We start from the raw sequence: 27,711 nt of genomic DNA on the forward strand, positions 1-27,711 counted from the left end.
CAGGTAGAGGATCTCAAGATCTGACTTGAGAGAGAGAGTGAGGAAGGGAGGGAAAGAGAGAGAGAGACAGAAAGAGAGAGAGATAGGGGGACAGAGAGAGATAGGGGGGACAGACAGAGAGGGGGGACAGACAGAGAGAGGGGGGACAGACAGAGAGGGGGGGGGCAGAGAGAGAGGGGGGACAGAGAGAGAGGGGGACAGACAGAGAGGGGGGACAGACAGAGGGGGGGGGGGGCAGCGAGAGAGAGGGGGGGACAGAGAGAGAGGGGGGGACAGAGAGGGGGGGACAGCGAGAGAGAGGGGGGATAGAGAGAGAGGGGGGACAGACAGAGAGGGGGGGACAGAGAGAGAGAGGGGGGAGACAGAGAGGGCGGGACAGCGAGAGATAGGGGGGATAGAGAGAGAGGGGGGACAGAGAGAGAGAGGGGGGAGACAGAGAGGGGGGGACAGAGAGAGAGAGGGGGGAGACAGAAAGAGAGAGCTGGATAGTTCTGAGATCAGAGCTAACAGGTAGCTAGAGGTGGATTTGAAGGCGTGAGTTGATTTCTATAAATACACTGTCTGACAGACCAGGAGGAGTATTGATTTTTTCCACAGTTTGTTGTATTACAACCTGAGTTTAAAATGTATTATTTGTCACTGACTTACACACAATACCCACCATGTCAAAGTGGAATTGTGTTTTTAGAAATGTGCAAAAATTAATTACAAATAAAAAGCTGAAATGTCTTGAGTCAATAAGTATTCAAGACAGCCATTTTCTAGTCTTGCCATAGATTTTCAAGCCGATTGAACTTGTATCTGCAGTGGGCTAAATCAGGGTCACACAGAGGGATTCTTGGTCGTCTTAGACAAAACTACTTTGAAACAAAAATGTACACCTCACACACATGGTTATGGGTTTAACAAAAAGAAGACACCTGTACCATGTCAGATATACTGTTGAAATGTATTACATTTTGAGTTTGCTTCCCAATATTACACTTTATATACATCACAGAAGACTGAAATATAACAAAACCGTTTGACATAGAAACACCAGATTTTCATTGTATAAAAACAACATCTTTATTAATGATGAAATGATGAAACATATTAATAACATTCCACCCATGAGACCAAAGAGGATGCTGTTGGTCATTGACTGCAGGAAAGGGCGAAGTCAAAACTTTAACTAGGCCACTCAGGAACATTCAATGTCGTCTTGGTGAGCAGTGTGTTTTAGGTTATTTTCCTGCTGAAAGGTGACTTTGTCTCCCAGTGTCTGGTGGAAAGCAGACTGAACCAGTTTTTCCTCTAAGATTTTTCTTCTGCTTAGCTCTATTCCATTAATTTTTTATCCTGAAAAACTCCCCAACCTTTAATGATGAGAAGCATACTCATAACATGATGCTGCCACCACCATGCTTGAAAATATGGTGTGGTTCTCAGTGATGTGTTGTATTTATTTGCCAAATTTTCCTTCTTTTCACTCTATCATTTATGTTAGTATTGTGGAGTAACTACAATGTAGATCCATCCCCAGTTATCTCCTATCATAGCCATTAAACTGTAACTGTTTAAAATCACCATTAGCCTCATAATAAAATCCCTGCGTGTTTTCCTTCCTCTCCACCAACAGAGTTAGGAAGGACACCTGTATCTTTGTATTGACTGGGTGTATTGATGCACCATCCAAAGTGTAACTGTCACGTCTGCCCCCCCCCCCCCCCCCCCCCGGCGCTTGAGGGCGCCAGGCTGCCCTGCATCACGCACTCCTGCCATCTATTATGCACACCTGCCTTCCCTCGTCACGCGCATCAGCGATATTGGACTCACCTGGACTCACTCATCACCTGTTTATTACCTCCTCTATATTTGTCAGTTCCCCAGCTCTGTTCCCTGCTGCTGCCTCAACAATCACCCAACCTCAACAATCACCCAACCTCCACAATCACCCAACCTCCACAATCACCCAACCTCCACAATCACCCAACCTCCACAATCACCCAACCTCAACAATCACCCAACCTCAACAATCACCCAACCTCAACAATCACCCAACCTCAACAATCACCCAACCTCCACAATCACCCAACCTCCACAATCACCCAACCTCCACAATCACCCAACCTCCACAATCACCCAACCTCCACAATCACCCAACCTCAACAATCACCCAACCTCCACAATCACCCAACCTCAACAATCACCCAACCTCAACAATCACCCAACCTCAACAATCACCCAACCTCCACAATCACCCAACCTCAACAATCACCCAACCTCCACAATCACCCAACCTCAACAATCACCCAACCTCCACAATCACCCAACCTCCACAATCACCCAACCTCCACAATCACCCAACCTCCACAATCACCCAACCTCAACAATCACCCAACCTCAACAATCACCCAACCTCAACAATCACCCAACCTCAACAATCACCCAACCTCCACAATCACCCAACCTCCACAATCACCCAACCTCCACAATCACCCAACCTCCACAATCACCCAACCTCCACAATCACCCAACCTCAACAATCACCCAACCTCCACAATCACCCAACCTCAACAATCACCCAACCTCAACAATCACCCAACCTCAACAATCACCCAACCTCCACAATCACCCAACCTCAACAATCACCCAACCTCCACAATCACCCAACCTCCACAATCACCCAACCTCCACAATCACCCAACCTCAACAATCACCCAACCTCCACAATCACCCAACCTCAACAATCACCCAACCTCCACAATCACCCAACCTCAACAATCACCCAACCTCCACAATCACCCAACCTCCACAATCACCCAACCTCAACAATCACCCAGCCTCCACAATCACCCAACCTCCACAATCACCCAACCTCCACAATCACCCAACCTCCACAATCACCCAACCTCAACAATCACCCAACCTCAACAATCACCCAACCTCAACAATCACCCAACCTCAACAATCACCCAGCCTCAACAATCACCCAACCTCCACAATCACCCAACCTCCACAATCACCCAACCTCCACAATCACCCAACCTCAACAATCACCCAACCTCAACAATCACCCAACCTCAACAATCACCCAACCTCAACAATCACCCAACCTCAACAATCACCCAACCTCAACAATCACCCGACCTCAACAATCACCCGACCTCCACAATCACCCGACCTCCACAATCACCCGACCTCAACAATCACCCGACCTCAACAATCACCTGACCTCAACAATCACCCGACCTCCACAATCACCCGACCTCCACAATCACCCAACCTCAACAATCAACCCAACCTCAACAATCACCCAACCTCCACAATCACCCAGCCTCAACAATCACCCAACCTCAACAATCACCCAACCTCCACAATCACCCAACCTCAACAATCACCCAACCTCAACAATCACCCAACCTCAACAATCACCCAACCTCCACAATCACCCAACCTCCACAATCACCCAACCTCCACAATCACCCAACCTCCACAATCACCCAACCTCCACAATCACCCAACCTCAACAATCACCCAACCTCAACAATCACCCAACCTCCACAATCACCCAACCTCCACAATCACCCAACCTCAACAATCACCCAGCCTCCACAATCACCCAACCTCCACAATCACCCAACCTCAACAATCACCCAACCTCCACAATCACCCAACCTCAACAATCACCCAACCTCAACAATCACCCAACCTCAACAATCACCCAACCTCCACAATCACCCAGCCTCCACAATCACCCAACCTCAACAATCACCCAACCTCAACAATCACCCAACCTCAACAATCACCCAACCTCAACAATCACCCAGCCTCAACAATCACCCAACCTCCACAATCACCCAACCTCCACAATCACCCAACCTCCACAATCACCCAACCTCAACAATCACCCAACCTCAACAATCACCCAACCTCAACAATCACCCAACCTCCACAATCACCCAGCCTCAACAATCACCCAACCTCAACAATCACCCAACCTCCACAATCACCCAACCTCCACAATCACCCGACCTCAACAATCACCCAACCTCCACAATCACCCAACCTCCACAATCACCCAACCTCAACAATCACCCAACCTCAACAATCACCCAACCTCAACAATCACCCAACCTCAACCCAATTGAGATTGTTTGGGATGAGTTGGACTGCAGAGTTAAGGAAAAGCAGCCAACAAGTGCTCAGCATATGTGGGAATTCCTTCAAGACTGTTGGAAAAGCATTCCAGGTGAAGCTGGTTGAGAGAATGCAAAGCTGTCATCAAGGCAAAGGGTGGCTACTTTGAAGAATCTAAAATATATTTTTATTTGTTTAACACTTTTTTTGTTAATACATGATTCCATATGTGTTATTTCATAGTTTTGATGTCTTCACTATTATTCTACAATGTAGAAAATAGTACAAATGAAGAGAAAACCCTTGAATGAGTAGGTGTGTCCAAACTTTTGACTGGTACTGTATATCCTGATGCCTAGTCACCTTACCCCTATACATATCTACCTCCATCACTCCAGTATCCCTGTCACCTTACCCCTATACATATCTACCTCCATCACTCCAGTATCCCTGTCACCTTACCCCTATACATATCTACCTCCATCACTCCAGTATCCCTGTCACCTTACCCCTATACATATCTACCTCCATCACTCCAGTATCCCTGTCACCTTACCCCTATACATATCTACCTCCATCACTCCAGTATCCCTGTCACATTACCCCTATACATATCTACCTCCATCACTCCAGTATCCCTGTCACCTTACCCCTATACATATCTACCTCCATCACTCCAGTATCCCTGTCACCTTACCCCTATACATATCTACCTCCATCACTCCAGTATCCCTGTCACCTTACCCCTATACATATCTACCTCCATCACTCCAGTATCCCTGTCACCTTACCCCTATACATATCTACCTCCATCACTCCAGTATCCCTGTCACCTTACCCCTATACATATCTACCTCCATCACTCCAGTATCCCTGTCACCTTACCCCTATACATATCTACCTCCATCACTCCAGTATCCCTGTCACCTTACCCCTATACATATCTACCTCCATCACTCCAGTATCCCTGTCACCTTACCCCTATACATATCTACCTCCATCACTCCAGTATCCCTGTCATCTTACCCCTATACATATCTACCTCCATCACTCCAGTATCCCTGTCATCTTACCCCTATACATATCTACCTCCATCACTCCAGTATCCCTGTAAATATGGTACTGGAACTGACCCTGTATATAGTCTGCTGACTTACTTCATCGTGTTCTTCGTATCTCTTGTGTGTTCCTGTTCTACTTCTTGTAATTTCTAGTAACACATTGATGACTGCGTTGTTATTGACGACTGTGTTGTTATTGATGACTGCGTTGTTATTGACGACTGTGTTGTTATTGATGACTGTGTTGTTATTGATGACTGTGTTGTTATTGATGACTGTGTTGTTATTGACGACTGTGTTGTTATTGATGACTGTGTTGTTATTGACGACTGTGTTGTTATTGACGACTGTGTTGTTATTGATGACTGCGTTGTTATTGACGACTGTGTTGTTATTGACGACTGTGTTGTTATTGACGACTGTGTTGTTATTGACGACTGTGTTGTTATTGACGACTGTGTTGTTATTGACGACTGTGTTGTTATTGACGACTGCGTTGTTATTGACGACTGTGTTGTTATTGATGACTGTGTTGTTATTGATGACTGTGTTGTTGGGTTTAGAGCTTCCAAGACTGGTGCATGTGATAATACAACCGCAAACTTATAGACTCAAGACATTTCAGCTTTTAAATGTTTATTCATTTGTAAAAAATAAATCAATAAATAATCCACTTTGACATGATGGGGTATTGTGTGTAGATCTGTGGCACAGCATGTCAAGTCAAGGGGTTTGAATGCTTTCTGAAGGCGCTGTAAATCAGAAACGACTGAATATCAGAGTTATTTGTAACTGTTTGGAGAGGAAGCAAATGTTCATGTTGAAATTCATGCTTTGAAATACACAAGCCTTCTTTGTTGTTTTTGAACATTATTAACAAAGATCTATGATCTCTTTAAACTGTTCATATCTCATGAGTTGACTAGAACCCACGTGAACGTTTAATTCAGTTTAATTCAGTTTAATTCAGTTTAATTCTAGCCCTGAGCTTTATCTAGAGCCGACATCACCCTGACATTTTGTATGTGGTTTGCCCTGGTTACATCTTACTTTGGTGTCCCCGGTTTTCCTCCAACTTGCTTTATAATCTGTTTCTGTTCTTTGGAGATCCACTGATTGTAATCTTAAAGTTGTGTCCCAAATGGCACCCTATTCCATATTTAGTGCACTACTTTTGACCTGGGAAGTAGTGCCATTTGGGCCACTCGATATTTAGTGCACTACTTTTGACCTGGGAAGTAGTGCCATTTGGGCCACTCGATATTTAGTGCACTACTTTTGACCTGGGAAGTAGTGCCATTTGGGCCACTCGATATTTAGTGCACTACTTTTGACCTGGGAAGTAGTGCCATTTGGGCCACTCGATATTTAGTGCACTACTTTTGACCTGGGAAGTAGTGCCATTTGGGCCACTCGATATTTAGTGCACTACTTTTGACCTGGGAAGTAGTGCCATTTGGGCCACTCGATATTTAGTGCACTACTTTTGACCTGGGAAATAGTGTCATTTGGGCCACGGTCTTAGTCATATGCTGAGGCCTGTTGCACACGTCGCCATGGGAACAGTGACACATGTACATGACAGTCACACCACCTGGATTAGGAGACGTTTGGTTGGTCTCTTTGTTGCAGCTCAAGAGTCAGCCTATAAGGACACTTTTGGAAAACACTTGGATCTTTCTTGCTTCAGTGGTTCTGTTCAATTTGCCTTACAAGAAAAGCTTCTCTCTCTCTCGCTCTCTTCTGTCTCTCTCTCTCTCTCTCTCTTCTGTCTCTCTCTCACTCATCTGCCTGTCTCTCTCTCTCACTCATCTGTCTGTCTGTCTGTCTGTCTCCTCTCTCTCTCCAGTCTCTCTCCTCTCTCTCTTCTGTCTCTCTCTCTCTTCTGTCTGTCTCTCTCTCTCTCTCTTCTGTCTGTCTCTCTCTCTCTCTCTTCTGTCTGTCTGTCTGTCTGTCTGTCTGTCTGTCTGTCTGTCTGTCTGTCTGTCTGTCTGTCTGTCTGTCTGTCTGTCTGTCTGTCTGTCTGTCTGTCTGTCTGTCTGTCTGTCTGTCTGTCTGTCTGTCTGTCTCCTCTCTCTTCTCTCTCTCCTCTCTCTCCTCTCTCTCCTCTCTCTCCTCTCTCTTATCTTCTCTCCTCTCTCTTATCTTCTCTCTCTCCTCTCTCCTCTCTCCTCTCTTCTCTCCTCTCTCTCCTCTCTCTTCTCTCTCTCCTCTCTCTCCTCTCTCTCCTCTCTCTCCTCTCTCTTATCTTCTCTCCTCTCTCTTATCTTCTCTCTCTCCTCTCTCTCTCAGTTCTGACTGAGTCTAACAGAGTGTGAACATGTTGTAGGAGAGACGCTCAGTAGGTTCAATGGTCAGGACTATAATGACCACTGAGCCTCTACATCTGCATTGCTGCTGTTTGGGGTTTTAGGCTGGGTTTCTGTATAAGCACTTAGTGACATCTGCTGATGTAAAAAAGGGCTTTATAAATACATTTGGTTTGATTTTGATTCGATTGGATTTTATCTGTGTGTGTGTGTGTGTGTGTGTGTGTGTGTGTGTGTGTGTGTGTGTGTGTGTGTGTGTGTGTGTGTGTGTGTGTGTGTGTGTGTGTGTGTGTAATGGTTGCCTGGAGGCAGGGTCCTGGCCTGCTGTGTCCAGGTGTGTGTTTGGTGGCCTGTGGGGGGAGAGAACAGATGGTCAGTTAAGTGTTTGTGTGTTTGCACGTGTGTTTATGTGGCCGTGCGTGTGTGTGCATGGCCGTGCGTGTGTGTGTGCATGGCCGTGCGTGTGTGTGCATGGCCGTGCGTGTGTGTGTGCATGGCCGTGCGTGTGTGTGTGCATGGCCGTGCGTGTGTGCGTGCATGGCCGTGCGTGTGTGCGTGCATGGCCGTGCGTGTGTGCGTGCATGGCCGTGCGTGTGTGCGTGCATGGCCGTGCGTGTGTGCGTGCATGGCCGTGCGTGTGTGCGTGTGGCTGACTGGTTGTGACATTAGCAGAGGTGGCCAGAGCACTCCAGCCTTCAGCTCTGATGCTCAGCCATTCAGTCCCATTCAAATTCAAATAGTTCCGGCTTCATGCGCCATCTGGAGATTTCCATAGGAACACGTGGATGACGTCAGCGCTGTCACTATCTACTGGTTTTAATGTCCATGCAAGGATCAGGGAAGGTTAAAGCGTATCCTAGATGTGTACCTAGGGGTGTCTTCCACCAGACTGCTGGTCTGTGGGACTGCTCTGGTTCAGTTCCACCCCAGTCATAGTGACACAGGCATGGAGAGGCCAGCTTGTGTTTCCCTGTAGCTGGGTCTGGTGTTACTGGGCCTGGGTAGAGGTGGAGGATAGGATTGTAGCTGGGTCTGGTGTTACTGGGCCTGGGTAGAGGTGGAGGATACGATTGTAGTTGGGTCTGGTGTTACTGGGCCTGGGTTGAGGTGGAGGATAGGATTGTAGCTGGGTCTGGTGTTACTGGGCCTGGGTAGAGGTGGATAGGATTGTAGCTGGGTCTGGTGTTACTGGGCCTGGGTAGAGGTGGAGGATAGGATTGTAGCTGGGTCTGGTGTTACTGGGCCTGGGTAGAGGTGGATAGGATTGTAGCTGGGTCTGGTGTTACTGGGCCTGGGTAGAGGTGGATAGGATTGTAGCTGGGTCTGGTGTTACTGGGCCTGGGTAGAGGTGGAGGATAGGATTGTAGCTGGGTCTGGTGTTACTGGGCCTGGGTAGAGGTGGAGGATAGGATTGTAGCTGGGTCTGGTGTTACTGGGCCTGGGTAGAGGTGGATAGGATTGTAGCTGGGTCTGGTGTTACTGGGCCTGGGTAGAGGTGGAGGATAGGATTGTAGCTGGGTCTGGTGTTACTGGGCCTGGGTAGAGGTGGAGGATAGGATTGTAGCTGGGTCTGGTGTTACTGGGCCTGGGTAGAGGTGGAGGATAGGATTGTAGCTGGGTCTGGTGTTACTGGGCCTGGGTAGAGGTGGAGGATAGGATTGTAGCTGGGTCTGGTGTTACTGGGCCTGGGTAGAGGTGGAGGATAGGATTGTAGCTGGGTCTGGTGTTACTGGGCCTGGGTAGAGGTGGAGGATAGGATTGTAGCTGGGTCTGGTGTTACTGGGCCTGGGTAGAGGTGGAGGATAGGATTGTAGCTGGGTCTGGTGTTACTGGGCCTGGGTAGAGGTGGAGGATAGGATTGTAGCTGGGTCTGGTGTTACTGGGCCTGGGTTGAGGTGGAGGAGAGGATTGTAGCTGGGTCTGGTGTTACTGGGCCGGGGTTGAGGTGGAGGATAGGATAGGATGGTAAACAGAGGCCTGACTTGGCAGACATGTTTATGTCTGTGTTGCCATCTGTGTGACTGTGTGTGTGTGTGTGTGTGTGTGTGTTCTGTGTGTGTGTTCTCTGTGTGTTCCGTGTGTGTGTGTGTTCTGTGTGTGTGTGTGTTCTCTGTGTGTTCCGTGTGTGTGTGTGTGTGTGTGTGTGTGTGTGTGTGTGTGTGTGTGTTCTGCGTGTGTGTTTGTGTGTGTTCTGTGTGTGTGTGTATGTTCTGTAGTTTGGCCACATCTCCTGTACAGTGGCCAGATATCTCTGTGTCTCCGGTGTGTTTCCATGTCTGGACTTCCGATTGGAGCCCGGCCTAGGAAAAGGCTCAGTTCTCCTACTGGCCCCCTCTCTCTCTCTCTCTCTCTCTCTCTCTCTCTCTCTCTCTCTCTCTCTCTCTCTCTCTCTCTCTCTCTCTCACCATCTCTCCCTGTACTCTATATTCTCTCTCTCTAAATTGACCCCCCTCCCCGACACACTAATGATCAAAAGCATGTTGTGACTGCCTGACCGGTGATACTGTGAGATAAATGAGAGGGAGAGAAAGACAGATGAAGAGGGACAGAGAGAGAGAGAAATACAACACAAACAGAGCCCCTCAGAGCCCCAGGACAGCAACACAATTAGACCCAACCAAATCATGAGAAAACAAAAAGAGAATTACTTGACACATTGGAAAGAATTTACAAAAAAATAGAGCAAACTAGATTACACACACACACACGCTATTTGTCCCTAAACAGAGAGTACACAGTGACAGAATTCCTGACCACAGTGGCAGACCCAAACTTAAGGAAAGCTTTGACTATGTACAGACTCAGTGAGCATAGCCTTGCTATTGAGAAAGGCCGCCGTAGGCAGACCTGGCTCTCAAGAGAAGACAGGCTATGTGCACACTGCCCACAAAATGAGGTGGAAACTGAGCTGCACTTCCTAACCTCCCTCCAAATGTTCTACCATATTAGAGATTTCCCACAAAGAATTTGAAAACAAACACAATTTGGATAAACTCCCATATCTACTGGGTGAAATACCACAGTGTGCCATTATAGCAGCAAGATTTGTGACCTGTTGCCACAAGAAAAGGTCAACCAGTGAAGAACAAACACCATTGTAAATACAACCCATATTTATGCTTATTTATTTTCCCTTTTGTACTTTAACCATTTGCACATTGTTACAACACTGTAAATATACATAATATGACATTTTATGTGTCTTTATTCTTTTGGAACTTTTGTGAGTTTACTGTTCAATGTAAATGTTTTTATTTGTTATCTATTTCACTTGCTTTGGCAATGTAAACATATGTTTCCCATGCCAATAAAGGCCTTAAATCAAAGTGAATTAAGAGAGAGAGGGAGATTTTTTATTTATTTTTTAAGTACCTTTTATTGGCCCAATAATTACATAATTGAAGGCACAATTTTTACTCCATGGTAATGTAACTAAAAATGTAACGCCAATAATGTCTGCAATGTCCTCCTGGCGATTGGCCTGTTTTCAGTAGCTCCAGTGTGAGCCAAGCCCGCCCCAGCAGCACAGCTCTATGGTCCGTACACCCCGCCCCCTGCATCTCACGTTTCCTGTTCTCACACACACACACACACACACACACACACACACACACACACACACACAGACAGACAGACAGACAGACAGACAGACAGACAGACAGACAGACAGACAGACAGACAGACAGACAGACAGACAGACAGACAGACAGACAGACAGACAGACAGACAGACAGACAGACAGACAGACAGACAGACAGACAGACAGACAGACAGACAGACAGACAGACAGACAGACAGACAGACAGACAGACAGACAGAGAGAGAGAGAGAGAGAGAGAGAGAGAGAGAGAGAGAGAGAGAGAGAGAGAGAGAGAGAGAGAGAGAGAGAGAGAGAGAGAGAGAGAGAGAGAGAGAGAGAGAGAGAGAGAGAGAGAGAGAGAGAGAGAGAGAGAGAGAGAGAGAGAGAGAGAGAGAGAGAGAGAGAGAGAGAGAGAGAGAGAGAGAGAGAGGCTATATTAAAACGGTTTAATTTGATCCTGAGTGTAGGTTATTTCCCTGACATCTGGAATCAAGGACTCATAACCCCAATCTTTAAAAACGGAGACAAATTTGACCCTAACAATTACAGAGGCATTTGTGTGAACAGTAACCTGGGGAAGGTTTTCTGTAGTATTATAAATGTAAGAGTTCTAAACTTCCTTAATAAGCACAATGTCTTGAGTAAAAGCCAAATTGGATTTATACCAAAACATCGCACAACTGATCATATTTACACCCTACACACCCTGATAGATAAACATTTCCACCAAAATAATACCAAAATATACGCTTGCTTTATCGACTTCCAAAAAGCATTTGATTCTATTTGGCATACAGGACGGTTCTACAAAGTTATTGAAAGTGGTGTAGGGGGTAAAACATATGACATAATTAAATCAATGTATACTGGCAATACGTGCAGCATTAAAATTGGCAAGAAGATAACAGAATTCTTTAACCAGGGGCGGGGCCTTCGTCAGGGTTGTAATCTGAGCCCTGCACTCTTCAATATTTACATCAATGCATTGGCCACTATTCTAGAAAAATCCTCAGCCCCTGGTGTTAGTCTCCACAATTCAGAGGTTAAATGCCTACTCTTCGCAGATGACCTATGCCTGCTGTCACCCACCGCACATGGCCAAATATTCTTTAGCCTCCTGAGGTTGAAAAGGCTCTGTTGTGCCTTCTTCACCACACTGTCTGTGTGGGCGGTCCATTTCAGTTTGTCAGTGTTGTGTACGACAAGGAACTTGAAGCTTTCATTCTTCTCCACTGCGGTCCCGACAGATGTAGATAGGGGGGTGCACCCTCTGCTGTTTCCTGAATTCCACGATAATTTCCTTTGTTTTGTTGATGTTGAGTGAGAGGCACCACACTCCCAGAGTACCACACTTCCAGGCACCATACTCCCAGAGCCCTCACCTCCTCCCTATAGGCTGTCTCGTCATCATTGGTAATCAAGCCTACTACTGTTGTGTCGTCTGCAAACTTTATGATTGAGTTGGAGGCGTGCTTGGCCACGCAGTCATGGGTGAACAGGGAGTACAGGAGGGGGCTGAGCACGCACACTTGTGGGGCCACAGTGTTGAGGATCAGCGGAGTGGAGGTGATGTTTCCTACCTCCTACCAAGGTGGGAACCATGGCTACTGTATTTGGTACTTATCACTTATTGCTGTTACACTAATTGTGGTAACACTTCATTCAGCTGGAGATTGTTGATATACCTTCTAGTGGTTATATAGAGATTCTAGACTGTCAGAATGTTGATATACCTTCTAGTGGTTATATAGAGATTCTAGACTGTCAGAATGTTGATATACCTTCTAGTGGTTATATAGAGATTCTAGACTGTCAGAATGTTGATATACCTTCTAGTGGTTATATAGAGATTCTAGACTGTCAGAAGATTGATATACCTTCTAGTGGTTATATAGAGATTCTAGACTGTCAGAAGGTTGATATACCTTCTAGTGGTTCTATAGAGATTCTAGACTGTCAGAAGGTTGATATACCTTCTAGTGGTTATATAGAGATTCTAGACTGTCAGAAGGTTGATATACCTTCTAGTGGTTATATAGAGATTCTAGACTGTCAGAAGGCTGATATACCCTCTAGTGGTTATTTAGAGATTCTAGACTGTCAGAAGGCTGATATACCTTCTAGTGGTTATATAGAGATTCTAGACTGTCAGAATGTTGATATACCTTCTAGTGGTTATATAGAGATTCTAGACTGTCAGAAGGTTGATATACCTTCTAGTGGTTATATAGAGATTCTAGACTGTCAGAAGGTTGATATACCTTCTAGTGGTTCTATAGAGATTCTAGACTGTCAGAAGGTTGATATACCTTCTAGTGGTTATATAGAGATTCTAGACTGTCAGAAGGTTGATATACCTTCTAGTGGTTATATAGAGATTCTAGACTGTCAGAAGGCTGATATACCTTCTAGTGGTTATATAGAGATTCTAGACTGTCAGAATGTTGATATACCTTCTAGTGGTTATATAGAGATTCTAGACTGTCAGAAGGCTGATATACCTTCTAGTGGTTATATAGAGATTCTAGACTGTCAGAATGTTGATATACCTTCTAGTGGTTATATAGAGATTCTAGACTGTCAGAATGTTGATATACCTTCTAGTGGTTATATAGAGATTCTAGACTGTCAGAATGTTGATATACCTTCTAGTGGTTATATAGAGATTCTAGACTGTCAGAAGGCTGATATACCTTCTAGTGGTTATATAGAGATTCTAGACTGTCAGAATGTTGATATACCTTCTAGTGGTTATATAGAGATTCTAGACTGTCAGAAGGCTGATATACCTTCTAGTGGTTATATAGAGATTCTAGACTGTCAGAAGATTGATATACCTTCTAGTGGTTATATAGAGATTCTAGACTGTCAGAATGTTGATATACCTTCTAGTGGTTATATAGAGATTCTAGACTGTCAGAAGGCTGATATACCTTCTAGTGGTTATATAGAGATTCTAGACTGTCAGAAGATTGATATACCTTCTAGTGGTTATATAGAGATTCTAGACCGTCAGTCATTCGTTTCAATGTAAAATGTTTCTCTACCACCTGAGTTTTAAGGATAGTAGTGGAAGAGAACACATCACAGCTGATTATGCTAAGAGCCTGGAGTTTTCCTACGTCGGAGCAAAACTCTGGACCCCTCCCTACATGATATGTGTTACATACTGACAAGACTTATCATTTTGGACACGTGTGTGTGTTATTATAATCTCTCATATGGGCCCCCTGTAACAGACTATAAATATCACAAGGTGTGTGTGTGAGAGTGTGTGTGTGTGTGTGTGTCAGAGTGCTTTCTCTGCCAGACTCTCGTCCTCTTCTCCATAAAGGGAATATTTCTAGCATTCTTTCAATAAGTAATGAGAACGTGAAGTAGAGAGGCTAGAGGGAGAGACCTCATGTCAGAGGGTGTGTGTGTGTGTGTGTGTGTGTGTTGTTGTCAGATGATGTCTGGTTCCTCAAAGTGCCCTGGAGGCTGAAGGAGGTTGTTCCAGGTTAGTCACCACTCTGACGTCAGAGACTGTTACAGTGTCATGTTACCTGAGGGTGGAGGAGGAGTCAGACTGTTATCATGTTACCTGAGGGTGGAGGAGGAGTCAGACTGTTATCATGTTACCTGAGGGTGGAGGAGGAGTCAGACTGTTATCATGTTACCTGAGGGTGGAGGAGGAGTCAGACTGTTATCATGTTATCTGAGGGTGGAGGAGGAGTCAGACTGTTATCATGTTACCTGAGGGTGGAGGAGGAGTCAGACTGTTATCATGTTACCTGAGGGTGGAGGAGGAGTCAGACTGTTATCATGTTACCTGAGGGTGGAGGAGGAGTCAGACTGTTATCATGTTACCTGAGGGTGGAGGAGGAGTCAGACTGTTATCATGTTATCTGAGGGTGGAGGAGGAGTCAGACTGTTATCATGTTACCTGAGGGTGGAGGAGGAGTCAGACTGTTATCATGTTACCTGAGGGTGGAGGAGGAGTCAGACTGTTATCATGTTACCTGAGGGTGGAGGAGGAGTCAGAAGACTTGTATCATGGTGGAAGAGGAGGACAGATTGTTTACAGTAATAGAGGTTAGAGTGAAACGCCACAGGCTGTAGAGGTCAGAGGGCGTGTGGAGATGAGGTGTGTTATGTCTTGTGAACTCTGTGAGCCGCGTTCATAGGAACAATGAGAGGGTTTTAAAGTGGACGGTGTGTGACTGAACAAACAGCCTCATATGGAGAGATGGTTAAGACACAGGGCTCTTTGATCCTGCTGAATGTCAGACATCAGATGATGCTGAATGCTGCAAGCCTTCTATTCCTAGACACTGTAGTTAGGAGGTTCGACTGGTCCCTGGCAGTGCTATTCTACCAACTGTCCTGTCTCTGTCACCCCACCCAGTATTGTAATCAAAACTTACCAGAAAGCATGTAGTCCTTGGCTCAGACAGTGTAGTAGTCTGGGCTCAATGGCATCTCATTAGTGTGCAAGATCTTGAGAATCAGCTGTACATGTGATGGAAGAATGCACTGTGCATGCAGAGGGTTTGGAATAGTTTTGGGAAAATATGCCACAAGACCTAGAATTGCCTTATGTGTATCCCACAAAAAAAGTTTCACTGTTATAAGTTAACTTTTTTGATGAATTTAATCAAAATTCCCCAAATTCCAGGGCTTAACTTCCCATGGAAAATTTCTGGAAAAATTCCAGAAATTTACTGGAAAGTTTCCTACCCTTTGCAACCCTAGTAGTATGTACTAACCCTAGTAGTATGTACCAACCCTAGTAGTATGTACTAACCCTAGTAGTATGTACTAACCCTAGCCTGGATAGATGGAACCATAGTTGTTATTCCCTGATGTTGCTGCTTATTGATTAGCTAGTCCAGGGCTATTCTACTCTGACCCTACGAGGTCCGGAGCCTGCTGGTTTTCTGTTCTACCTGATCATTCATATCACCCACCTGGTGTCCCAGGTCCACATCAGTCCCTGATTAGAGGGGAATCACCCACCTGGTGTCCCAGGTCCACATCAGTCCCTGATTAGAGGGGAATCACCCACCTGGTGTCCCAGGTCCACATCAGTCCCTGATTAGAGGGAAATCATCCACCTGGTGTCCCAGGTCCACATCAGTCCCTGATTAGAGGGAACAATGGCAAAACGCAGTGGAACTGGCTTGGAGGTCCAGAGTTGAGTTTGAGGGAGCTAGTCTATATCCACGGATGAAGAAAGACTGTATTGAGTGTTGGATTTTCCAATGGCTTGTGGAGGCAGACTGTATTGAGTGTGTTTTCCAATGGCTTGTGGAGGCAGACTGTATTGAGTGGGTTTTCCAATGGCTCGTGGAGGCAGACTGTATTGAGTGTTGGGTTTTCCAATGGCTTGTGGAGGCAGACTGTATTGAGTGGTGGGTTTTCCAATGGCTCGTGGAGGCAGACTGTATTGAGTGTTGGGTTTTCCAATGGCTCGTGGAGGCAGACTGTATTGAGTGTGTTTTCCAATGGCTCGTGGAGGCAGACTGTATTGAGTGTTGGGTTTTCCAATGGCTTGTGGAGGCAGACTGTATTGAGTGGTGGGTTTTCCAATGGCTCGTGGAGGCAGACTGTATTGAGTGTTGGGTTTTCCAATGGCTCGTGGAGGCAGACTGTATTGAGTGTTGGGTTTTCCAATGGCTTGTGGAGGCAGACTGTATTGAGTGGTGTGTTTTCCAATGGCTCGTGGAGGCAGACTGTATTGAGTGGTGGGTTTTCCAATGGCTCGTGGAGGCAGACTGTATTGAGTGGTGGGTTTTCCAATGGCTTGTGGAGGCAGACTGTATTGAGTGGTGTGTTTTCCAATGGCTCGTGGAGGCAGACTGTATTGAGTGTTGGGTTTTCCAATGGCTTGTGGAGGCAGACTGTATTGAGTGGTGGGTTTTCCAATGGCTCGTGGAGGCAGACTGTATTGAGTGTTGGGTTTTCCAATGGCTCGTGGAGGCAGACTGTATTGAGTGTGTTTTCCAATGGCTCGTGGAGGCAGACTGTATTGAGTGTTGGGTTTTCCAATGGCTTGTGGAGGCAGACTGTATTGAGTGGTGGGTTTTCCAATGGCTCGTGGAGGCAGACTGTATTGAGTGTTGGGTTTTCCAATGGCTCGTGGAGGCAGACTGTATTGAGTGTTGGGTTTTCCAATGGCTTGTGGAGGCAGACTGTATTGAGTGGTGTGTTTTCCAATGGCTCGTGGAGGCAGACTGTATTGAGTGGTGGGTTTTCCAATGGCTCGTGGAGGCAGACTGTATTGAGTGGTGGGTTTTCCAATGGCTTGTGGAGGCAGACTGTATTGAGTGGTGTGTTTTCCAATGGCTCGTGGAGGCAGACTGTATTGAGTGTTGGGTTTTCCAATGGCTTGTGGAGGCAGACTGTATTGAGTGGTGGGTTTTCCAATGGCTTGTGGAGGCAGACAATATTGAGTGGTGTGTTTTCCAATGGCTCGTGGAGGCAGACTGTATTGAGTGTTGGGTTTTCCAATGGCTTGTGGAGGCAGACTGTATTGAGTGGTGGGTTTTCCAATGGCTCGTGGAGGCAGACTGTATTGAGTGTTGGGTTTTCCAATGGCTCGTGGAGGCAGACTGTATTGAGTGTTGGGTTTTCCAATGGCTCGTGGAGGCAGACTGTATTGAGTGGGTTTTCCAATGGCTTGTGGAGGCAGACTGTATTGAGTGTTGGGTTTTCCAATGGCTCGTGGAGGCAGACTGTATTGAGTGTTGGGTTTTCCAATGGCTCGTGGAGGCAGACTGTATTGAGTGTTGGGTTTTCCAATGGCTTGTGGAGGCAGACTGTATTGAGTGGTGTGTTTTCCAATGGCTCGTGGAGGCAGACTGTATTGAGTGGTGGGTTTTCCAATGGCTCGTGGAGGCAGACTGTATTGAGTGGTGGGTTTTCCAATGGCTTGTGGAGGCAGACTGTATTGAGTGGTGTGTTTTCCAATGGCTCGTGGAGGCAGACTGTATTGAGTGTTGGGTTTTCCAATGGCTTGTGGAGGCAGACTGTATTGAGTGGTGGGTTTTCCAATGGCTCGTGGAGGCAGACTGTATTGAGTGTTGGGTTTTCCAATGGCTCGTGGAGGCAGACTGTATTGAGTGGGTTTTCCAATGGCTTGTGGAGGCAGACTGTATTGAGTGTTGGGTTTTCCAATGGCTCGTGGAGGCAGACTGTATTGAGTGTTGGGTTTTCCAATGGCTCGTGGAGGCAGACTGTATTGAGTGGGTTTTCCAATGGCTCGTGGAGGCAGACTGTATTGAGTGTGTTTTCCAATGGCTCGTGGAGGCAGACTGTATTGAGTGGTGGGTTTTCCAATGGCTTGTGGAGGCAGACTGTATTGAGTGGTGGGTTTTCCAATGGCTCGTGGAGGCAGACTGTATTGAGTGTTGGGTTTTCCAATGGCTCGTGGAGGCAGACTGTATTGAGTGTGTTTTCCAATGGCTCGTCGAGGCAGACTGTATTGAGTGTTGGGTTTTCCAATGGCTCGTGGAGGCAGACTGTATTGAGTGTTGGGTTTTCCAATGGCTTGTGGAGGCAGACTGTATTGAGTGGTGGGTTTTCCAATGGCTCGTGGAGGCAGACTGTATTGAGTGTTGGGTTTTCCAATGGCTCGTGGAGGCAGACTGTATTGAGTGTTGGGTTTTCCAATGGCTTGTGGAGGCAGACTGTATTGAGTGGTGTGTTTTCCAATGGCTCGTGGAGGCAGACTGTATTGAGTGGTGGGTTTTCCAATGGCTCGTGGAGGCAGACTGTATTGAGTGGTGGGTTTTCCAATGGCTTGTGGAGGCAGACTGTATTGAGTGGTGTGTTTTCCAATGGCTCGTGGAGGCAGACTGTATTGAGTGTGTTTTCCAATGGCTCGTGGAGGCAGACTGTATTGAGTGTTGGGTTTTCCAATGGCTCGTGGAGGCAGACTGTATTGAGTGTTGGGTTTTCCAATCGCTCGTGGAGGCAGACTGTATTGAGTGTTGGGTTTTCCAATGGCTCGTGGAGGCAGACTGTATTGAGTGTGTTTTCCAATGGCTCGTGGAGGCAGACTGTATTGAGTGTTGGGTTTTCCAATGGCTCGTGGAGGCAGACTGTATTGAGTGTTGGGTTTTCCAATGGCTTGTGGAGGCAGACTGTATTGAGTGGTGTGTTTTCCAATGGCTCGTGGAGGCAGACTGTATTGAGTGGTGGGTTTTCCAATGGCTCGTGGAGGCAGACTGTATTGAGTGGTGGGTTTTCCAATGGCTTGTGGAGGCAGACTGTATTGAGTGGTGTGTTTTCCAATGGCTCGTGGAGGCAGACTGTATTGAGTGTGTTTTCCAATGGCTCGTGGAGGCAGACTGTATTGAGTGTTGGGTTTTCCAATGGCTCGTGGAGGCAGACTGTATTGAGTGTTGGGTTTTCCAATCGCTCGTGGAGGCAGACTGTATTGAGTGTTGGGTTTTCCAATGGCTCGTGGAGGCAGACTGTATTGAGTGTGTTTTCCAATGGCTTGTGGAGGCAGACTGTATTGAGTGTGTTTTCCAATGGCTTGTGGAGGCAGACTGTATTGAGTGGGTTTTCCAATGGCTTGTGGAGGCAGACTGTATTGAGTGTTGGGTTTTCCAATGGCTCGTGGAGGCAGACTGTATTGAGTGTGTTTTCCAATGGCTCGTGGAGGCAGACTGTATTGAGTGTGTTTTCCAATGGCTCGTGGAGGCAGACTGTATTGAGTGTTGGGTTTTCCAATGGCTTGTGGAGGCAGACTGTATTGAGTGTTGGGTTTTCCAATGGCTTGTGGAGGCAGACTGTATTGAGTGGTGTGTTTTCCAATGGCTCGTGGAGGCAGACTGTATTGAGTGTTGGGTTTTCCAATGGCTTGTGGAGGCAGACTGTATTGAGTGGTGTGTTTTCCAATGGCTCGTGGAGGCAGACTGTATTGAGTGTGTTTTCCAATGGCTCGTGGAGGCAGACTGTATTGAGTGTTGGGTTTTCCAATGGCTCGTGGAGGCAGACTGTATTGAGTGTTGGGTTTTCCAATCGCTCGTGGAGGCAGACTGTATTGAGTGTTGGGTTTTCCAATGGCTCGTGGAGGCAGACTGTATTGAGTGTGTTTTCCAATGGCTTGTGGAGGCAGACTGTATTGAGTGTGTTTTCCAATGGCTTGTGGAGGCAGACTGTATTGAGTGGGTTTTCCAATGGCTTGTGGAGGCAGACTGTATTGAGTGTTGGGTTTTCCAATGGCTCGTGGAGGCAGACTGTATTGAGTGTGTTTTCCAATGGCTCGTGGAGGCAGACTGTATTGAGTGTGTTTTCCAATGGCTCGTGGAGGCACACTGTATTGAGTGTTGGGTTTTCCAATGGCTTGTGGAGGCAGACTGTATTGAGTGTTGGGTTTTCCAATGGCTTGTGGAGGCAGACTGTATTGAGTGGTGTGTTTTCCAATGGCTCGTGGAGGCAGACTGTATTGAGTGTTGGGTTTTCCAATGGCTTGTGGAGGCAGACTGTATTGAGTGGTGTGTTTTCCAATGGCTCGTGGAGGCAGACTGTATTGAGTGTTGGGTTTTCCAATGGCTCGTGGAGGCAGACTGTATTGAGTGTTGGGTTTTCCAATGGCTCGTGGAGGCAGACTGTATTGAGTGTTGGGTTTTCCAATGGCTCGTCGAGGCAGACTGTATTGAGTGTTGGGTTTTCCAATGGCTCGTGGAGGCAGACTGTATTGAGTGGTGGGTTTTCCAATGGCTCGTGGAGGCAGACTGTATTGAGTGTGTTTTCCAGATTGCTATTGGGCGGTGACGGAAAGAGAGACGGAGAGAGAGCCTGCGTGCTGGTGTGTGTGTGTGGAATGGGAGGCGTGTTGCTTCAGTTAGAAAGGGCAGTGAGGCCCTGTCTGGGACACAATTTATTATGGAAACCACAGAGAGGTGATTATTACAGAGGGAGAATGTGGATAGCTTACTAGAAGAGAGAGAGGAAGGGAGAGAGGGAGAGAAAGAGTAGGAAAGGGAGAGTGTTTATGAGAGAGAGAGAGAGAGAAGCTTGTCTGCTGGCAGGGTCACCCAGACAGGCAGGCAGCTCGAGTAAATACAGTATGGCATGTGAGTGACCCAGATACAACCTGGACCTGGCCAGGAGTCCGGAGAGGAGGAGGGGGAGGGAGGGAGGAGAGGAGAGAAGAGGAGAGGGGAGGAGGCAGGAGAGTGGCAGGTGAGGAGGCTGATTATTGCCAGAGCTGTTCATTAGGCCATTATTTCCTCTACTGGGACAGTATCTGACAGACACCATCCACTGTCCTCTCTCTCTCTACTACAGCCTGTGTCCTCTATCCTGCATGTGTGTGTGTGTGTGTCTGTGTGTCTGTGTGTGTGTGTGTGTGTGTGTGTGTGTGTGTGTGTGTGTGTGTGTGTGTGTGTGTGTGTGTGTGTGTGTGTGTGTGTGTGTGTGTGTGTGTGTGTGTGTGTTGGTGTCTTGACTATTTTGTGTATACTATACTAAGATATTGTATGTGGTATTTCTGTACACCTGTGAGCTATAAATGGAAACTTCCATGACTTATTCTCCGTATTGTCTACTGTACACAGAATTTCATACACACAACATTACAAAAGGAGCTGCACACTGTATGGAGCTTATTACATTATGGCATGCTGCCACGTCACTGTGAATAATCAGTGATGTAACACAGGGGAGTGGTGAATTCTCAGTGATGTAACACAGGGGAGTGGTGAATTCTGAGTGATGTAACACAGGGGAGTGGTGAATTCTCAGTGATGTAACCCAGGGGAGTGGTGAATTCTCAGTGATGTAACACAGGGGAGAGGTGAATTCTCAGTGATGTAACACAGGGGAGTGGTGAATACTCAGTGATGTAACACAGGGGAGTGGTGAATTCTCAGTGATGTAACACAGGGGAGTGGTGAATTCTCAGTGATGTAACACAGGGGAGTGGTGAATTCTCAGTGATGTAACACAGGGGAGTGGTGAATTCTCAGTGATGTAACACAGGGGAGTGGTGAATTCTCAGTGATGTAACACAGGGGAGTGGTGAATTCTCAGTGATGTAACACAGGGGGGTGGTGAATTCTCAGTGATGTAACACAGGGGAGTGGTGAATTCTCAATGATGTAACACAGGGGGGTGGTGAATTCTCAGTGATGTAACTCAGGGGAGTGGTGAATTCTAAGTGATGTAACACAGGGGAGTGGTGAATTCTAAGTGATGTAACACAGGGGAGTGCTGAATTCTCAGTGATGTAACACAGGGGAGTGGTGAATTCTCAGTGATGTAACACAGGGGGGTGGTGAATTCTCAGTGATGTAACACAGGGGAGTGGTGAATTCTCAGTGATGTAACTCAGGGGAGTGGTGAATTCTAAGTGATGTAACACAGGGGAGTGGTGAATTCTAAGTGATGTAACACAGGGGAGTGGTGAATTCTCAGTGATGTAACACAGGGGGGTGGTGAATTCTCAGTGATGTAACACAGGGGAGTGGTGAATTCTCAGTGATGTAACTCAGGGGAGTGGTGAATTCTAAGTGATGTAACACAGGGGTGTGGTGAATTCTAAGTGATGTAACACAGGGGAGTGGTGAATTCTCAGTGATGTAACACAGGGGAGTGGTGAATTCTCTCCTCTTTTTTAGCTTAAAGTCTTTTATCTCTTTCTCTCTTACAGATCATTGCATCATCCCAGGACCCATGGACTAAATGGATGTTTAAACCACCTTACTAGCCAAGTTGACCAATCAGCATCGTCCAATCATCCAGGAAATACAGGATCTTTGAACATGAACAATCTGTTCCTCTCCTTCAGCTAAGACAGACTGCCAGTCAGTAACCACATAGTGTAACTCTCTGTATCAGGACACTGTAGTCCATATCTATTGGAGGATCACTGAGTCCACTGAGTCTCAGTATCTCACCTTTAACCCCTCACCCCCAGCCCTTGACCCTTAACCCCTGACTCCTGACCATGTACGGCAGCGCCCGCTCCGTTGCCAAGATGGAGGGCAACAACGGCAGCAGTCAGAGTCCCGGACGCTCCCCCTGCCTGCCCCGCTCCCCGCGCCTCGGCCACCGTCGCACCAACAGTACAGGAGGCCCCGGGGGAAAGACCCTCTCCATGGAGAACATCCAGTCTCTGAACGCGGCCTATGCCACCTCCGGACCCATGTACCTCAGTGACAACGAGGTCATCTCTCAACAGGTGATCTAGTAATAGAATATGACGTGTCTTTTAGGAGAGGTTTTTATCCAAAATGACTGTCATCTCCTTCTATTCTTTTAAATCAGGAGCCTTAAACCTTATCTTGCCTAGGGACCCCCTCCCAGGCAAACTGGCGACCCAGGGACCCTCATCAGACGTTAGCAAAAAAATATTTTGTATATCATTATCATTCCCGGGTGAATGATAGTGGCAAGGACAAGTAATCAACATTTTAAAAATGTATAGATTTGGTAGATGGTTTTTCATTATTCTCACCGCCCCACATGATAATTGGAAGAGGAAGTGTAACTCTAATATAGCCTGTTAGCTAGGAAGGTGACTCCAAACACATGATAATTGGAGGAGGAAGTGTAACTCTAATACAGCCTGTTAGCTAGGAAGGTGACTCCAAACACATGATAATTGGAACAGGAAGTGTAACTCTAATACAGCCTATTAGCTAGGAAGGTGACTCCAAACACATGATAATTGGAAGAGGAAGTGTAACTCTAATACAGCCTATTAGCTAGGAAGGTGACTCCAAACACATGATAATTGGAACAGGAAGTGTAACTCTAATACAGCCTGTTAGCTAGGAAGGGGACTCCAAACACATGATAATTGGAGGAGGAAGTGTAACTCTAATACAGCCTATTAGCTAGGAAGGTGACTCCAAACACATGATAATTGGAGGAGGAAGTGTACCTCTAATATAGCCTGTTAGCTAGGAAGGTGACTCCAAACACATGATAATTGGAGGAGGAAGTGTACCTCTAATACAGCCTGTTAGCTAGGAAGGGGACTCCAAACACATGATAATTGGAACAGGAAGTGTAACTCTAATATAGCCTGTTAGCTAGGAAGGTGACTCCAAACACATGATAATTGGAGGAGGAAGTGTAACTCTAATACAGCCTATTAGCTAGGAAGGTGACTCCAAACACATTATAATTGGAAGAGGAAGTGTACCTCTAATATAGCCTGTTAGCTAGGAAGGTGACTCCAAACACATTTTCACTAAGAGCAGCGGTTTAGCTGGTTCAACAAAGGTTAGCCGTGTGTTGGCAGAAATGAGTGTCCAAGTGAAGAAAGCTGAGCAGAAGCCAGTGGCACTGCCACACCGGTCGCCTGTCTGTGGCTGCTGTTTCATAGACTGTCAGATACTGCAGTGAGAGGAACTGGCTCCAATGACTGTAATTTGCTCAGGATTAGGATTTGAAAAATAAAGTTTACATCTTTAGAAAGAAGATATTCTCCTCTTTTCTACTGTAGTTATGTCATTGATATTTTGTTTATTCTGTTGTTACTAGTGATATTCATAAAAACATTGAAAGAATGCAAAATATAAATCCACTTTAAAATAAGTTGCAGACCCTCTGCAGTACCGTTAGGGATCCGCGGACACCCGGTTGAATACACCTGTTTTAAATGACACTATGATTAGCACCTTGCTTTTACCAAAGACACTTCCTGTATGACTAGCACCTTGCTTTTACCAAAGACACTTCCTGTATGACTAGCACATTGCTTTTACCAAAGACACTTCCTGTATGACTAGCACATTGCTTTTACCAAAGACACTTCCTGTATGACTAGCACCTTGCTTTTACCAAAGACACTTCCTGTATGACTAGCACATTGCTTTTACCAAAGACACTTCCTGTATGACTAGCACCTTGCTTTTACCAAAGACACTTCCTGTATGGCTAGCACCTTGCTTTTGCCAAATACACTTCCTGTATGACTAGCACCTTGCTTTTACCAAAGACACTTCCTGTATGACTAGCACCTTGCTTTTACCGAAGACACTTCCTGTATGGCTAGCACATTGCTTTTACCGAAGACACTTCCTGTATGGCTAGCACCTTGCTTTTACCGAAGACACTTCCTGTATGGCTAGCACCTTGCTTTTACCGAAGACACTTCCTGTATGGCTAGCACCTTGCTTTTACCGAAGACACTTCCTGTATGGCTAGCACCTTGCTTTTACCGAAGACACTTCCTGTATGGCTAGCACCTTGCTTTTACCGAAGACACTTCCTGTATGGCTAGCACCTTGCTTTTACCGAAGACACTTCCTGTATGACTAGCACCTTGCTTTTACCGAAGACACTTCCTGTATGGCTAGCACATTGCTTTTACCGAAGACACTTAGCTACTGTATGGATGTGAATTATTTAAATGGTTTGTATTCCTGTATGTGAATTTTGTTGTTTGTTTATTTGAATATGCTGATCTTAACTAAATTAATTTTGTGCACAATAAAGTAATTCTAATCTAATCCGATCTATTATAGACCCAGGCCTATCCCAACCCCAACCACGACCCTAGCCTGCCCAAGAGCACCATGACCCTGGGTCGCTCCGGAGCAAAGCTCCCTTATGGCGTCCGGACAACCGCCATGGGCTCCAACCCCAACATCAGCCAGGGAGGTGGAGGCTCGTCCATGCCCAGTGACAGCATCGCGTTTGGGTGTGACCACGTGTCCTCGTCCCAGTCCAGCCTCCAGCAGGCGTCCACGGTGCCTCACTCCTTACGCCAAACCAGAGACAACACCATCATGGACCTCCAGACCCAGCTGAAGGAGGTGCTGAGGGAGAACGCGCTCCTCCGGGAGGAGGTGGATATGAAGGAGAGCAAGCTGAGCTCATCCATGAACTCCATCAAGACCTTCTGGAGCCCCGAGCTGAAGAAGGAGAGAGCCCTGAGGAAGGACGAGGTGTCCAAGATCTCCGTCTGGAAGGAGCAGTACAGAGTGGTGCAGGACGAGACTCAGGTACGATCCTGGAGTCACTGGCAGTACATGTAGTTAGACTGGAAGGAGTGTGAAGTCATTCAGATGGGATGCGGAGACTTGCTTGGAAGTTGGAAGGTTGGTCCTAAGGGAACCTAAGGGTTCTAACCATTGGGTCAGTTGTTGGTCGTTCTGCATGGTGTTGTGACCCTGGTCGAAGGTGAAGAGGTCAGACTTAGTTGTATAAGCTGTTAGTGCTGTTGTTGTCTCTTCCATATTTAGCTCACAGTCAGCCAGAGATCTGCCTTCCGCCTGTTTCCCCTCCGGCTGTGTGTGCGTGTGAGCGTGTGACGTCGGTCAGTGAGCAGCTGGTTCGCCTGTCTGCTGAGTTGGATAAATCTGGGGTCTGTCTGGGCAGATTTGATCCCACAAGGCTTGATTACAACCTCTTATTGGGAAGACAATTTTGAGATGGTATCCTAATTCTGTAGTGAAGGATGGAACCAGTTTTATCTAATTCTGTAGTGAAGGATGGAGACAGTTTGATCTAATTCTGTAGTGAAGGATGGAGACAGTTTGATCTAATTCTGTAGTGAAGGATGGAGACAGTTTGATCTAATTCTGTAGTGAAGGATGGAACCAGTTTGATCTAATTCTGTAGTGAAGGATGGAGCCAGTTTGATCTAATTCTGTAGTGAAGGATGGAACCAGTTTGATCTAATTCTGTAGTGAAGGATGGAGCCAGTTTGATCTAATTCTGTAGTGAAGGATGGAACCAGTTTTATCTAATTCTGTAGTGAAGGATGGAGCCAGTTTTATCTAATTCTGTAGTGAAGGATGGAGACAGTTTGATCTAATTCTGTACTGAAGGATGGAGCCAGTTTTATCTAATTCTGTAGTGAAGGATGGAGACAGTTTGATCTAATTCTGTAGTGAAGGATGGAGACAGTTTTATCTAATTCTGTAGTGAAGGATGGAGACAGTTTGATCTAATTCTGTACTGAAGGATGGAGACAGTTTTATCTAATTCTGTAGTGAAGGATGGAGACAGTTTGATCTAATTCTGTAGTGAAGGATGGAGCCAGTTTGATCTAATTCTGTAGTGAAGGATGGAGACAGTTTGATCTAATTCTGTAGTGAAGGATGGAGACAGTTTGATCTAATTCTGTAGTGAAGGATGGAGACAGTTTGATCTAATTCTGTACTGAAGGATGGAGCCAGTTTTATCTAATTCTGTAGTGAAGGATGGAGACAGTTTGATCTAATTCTGTAGGGAAGGATGGAGACAGTTTGATCTAATTCTGTAGTGAAGGATGGAGACAGTTTGATCTAATTCTGTAGTGAAGGATGGAGACAGTTTGATCTAATTCTGTAGTGAAGGATGGAGACAGTTTGATCTAATTCTGTTGGTGTCTTGACTATTTTGTGTATACTATACTAAGATATTGTATGTGGTATTTCTGTACACTGTGAGCATAAATGGAAACTTCCATGACTTATTCTCCGTATTGTCTACTGTACACAGAATTTCATACACACAACATTACAAAAGGAGCTGCACACTGTATGGAGCTTATTACATTATGGCATGCTGCCACGTCACTGTGAATAATCAGTGATGTAACACAGGGGATGGTGAATTCTCAGTGATGTAACACAGGGGAGTGGTGAATTCTGAGTGATGTAACACAGGGGAGTGGTGAATTCTCAGTGATGTAACCCAGGGG

General features: G+C 46.2%; 1 protein-coding gene across 1 annotated transcript in view; it reads left to right on the top strand.

Moving 5' to 3' along the window:
* The window catches only part of LOC120032164 (ELKS/Rab6-interacting/CAST family member 1-like), a 44,283-nt gene extending 16,903 nt beyond the window's left edge, over positions 1 to 27,380 (top strand). The window contains exons 2-3 of the mRNA XM_038978132.1: positions 22,720 to 23,250; positions 25,547 to 27,380. Coding sequence (XP_038834060.1) covers positions 23,017 to 23,250; positions 25,547 to 26,059 — 747 coding nt within the window. The 5' untranslated portion in view covers positions 22,720 to 23,016 and the 3' untranslated portion in view covers positions 26,060 to 27,380. The remainder of the gene's footprint in view (positions 1 to 22,719; positions 23,251 to 25,546) is intronic.
* The last annotated feature ends 331 nt before the right edge of the window (positions 27,381 to 27,711 follow it).

This window comes from Salvelinus namaycush, chromosome 38 (genome assembly GCF_016432855.1).
Source record: "Salvelinus namaycush isolate Seneca chromosome 38, SaNama_1.0, whole genome shotgun sequence".
Taxonomy (NCBI): Eukaryota; Metazoa; Chordata; class Actinopteri; order Salmoniformes; family Salmonidae; genus Salvelinus; species Salvelinus namaycush.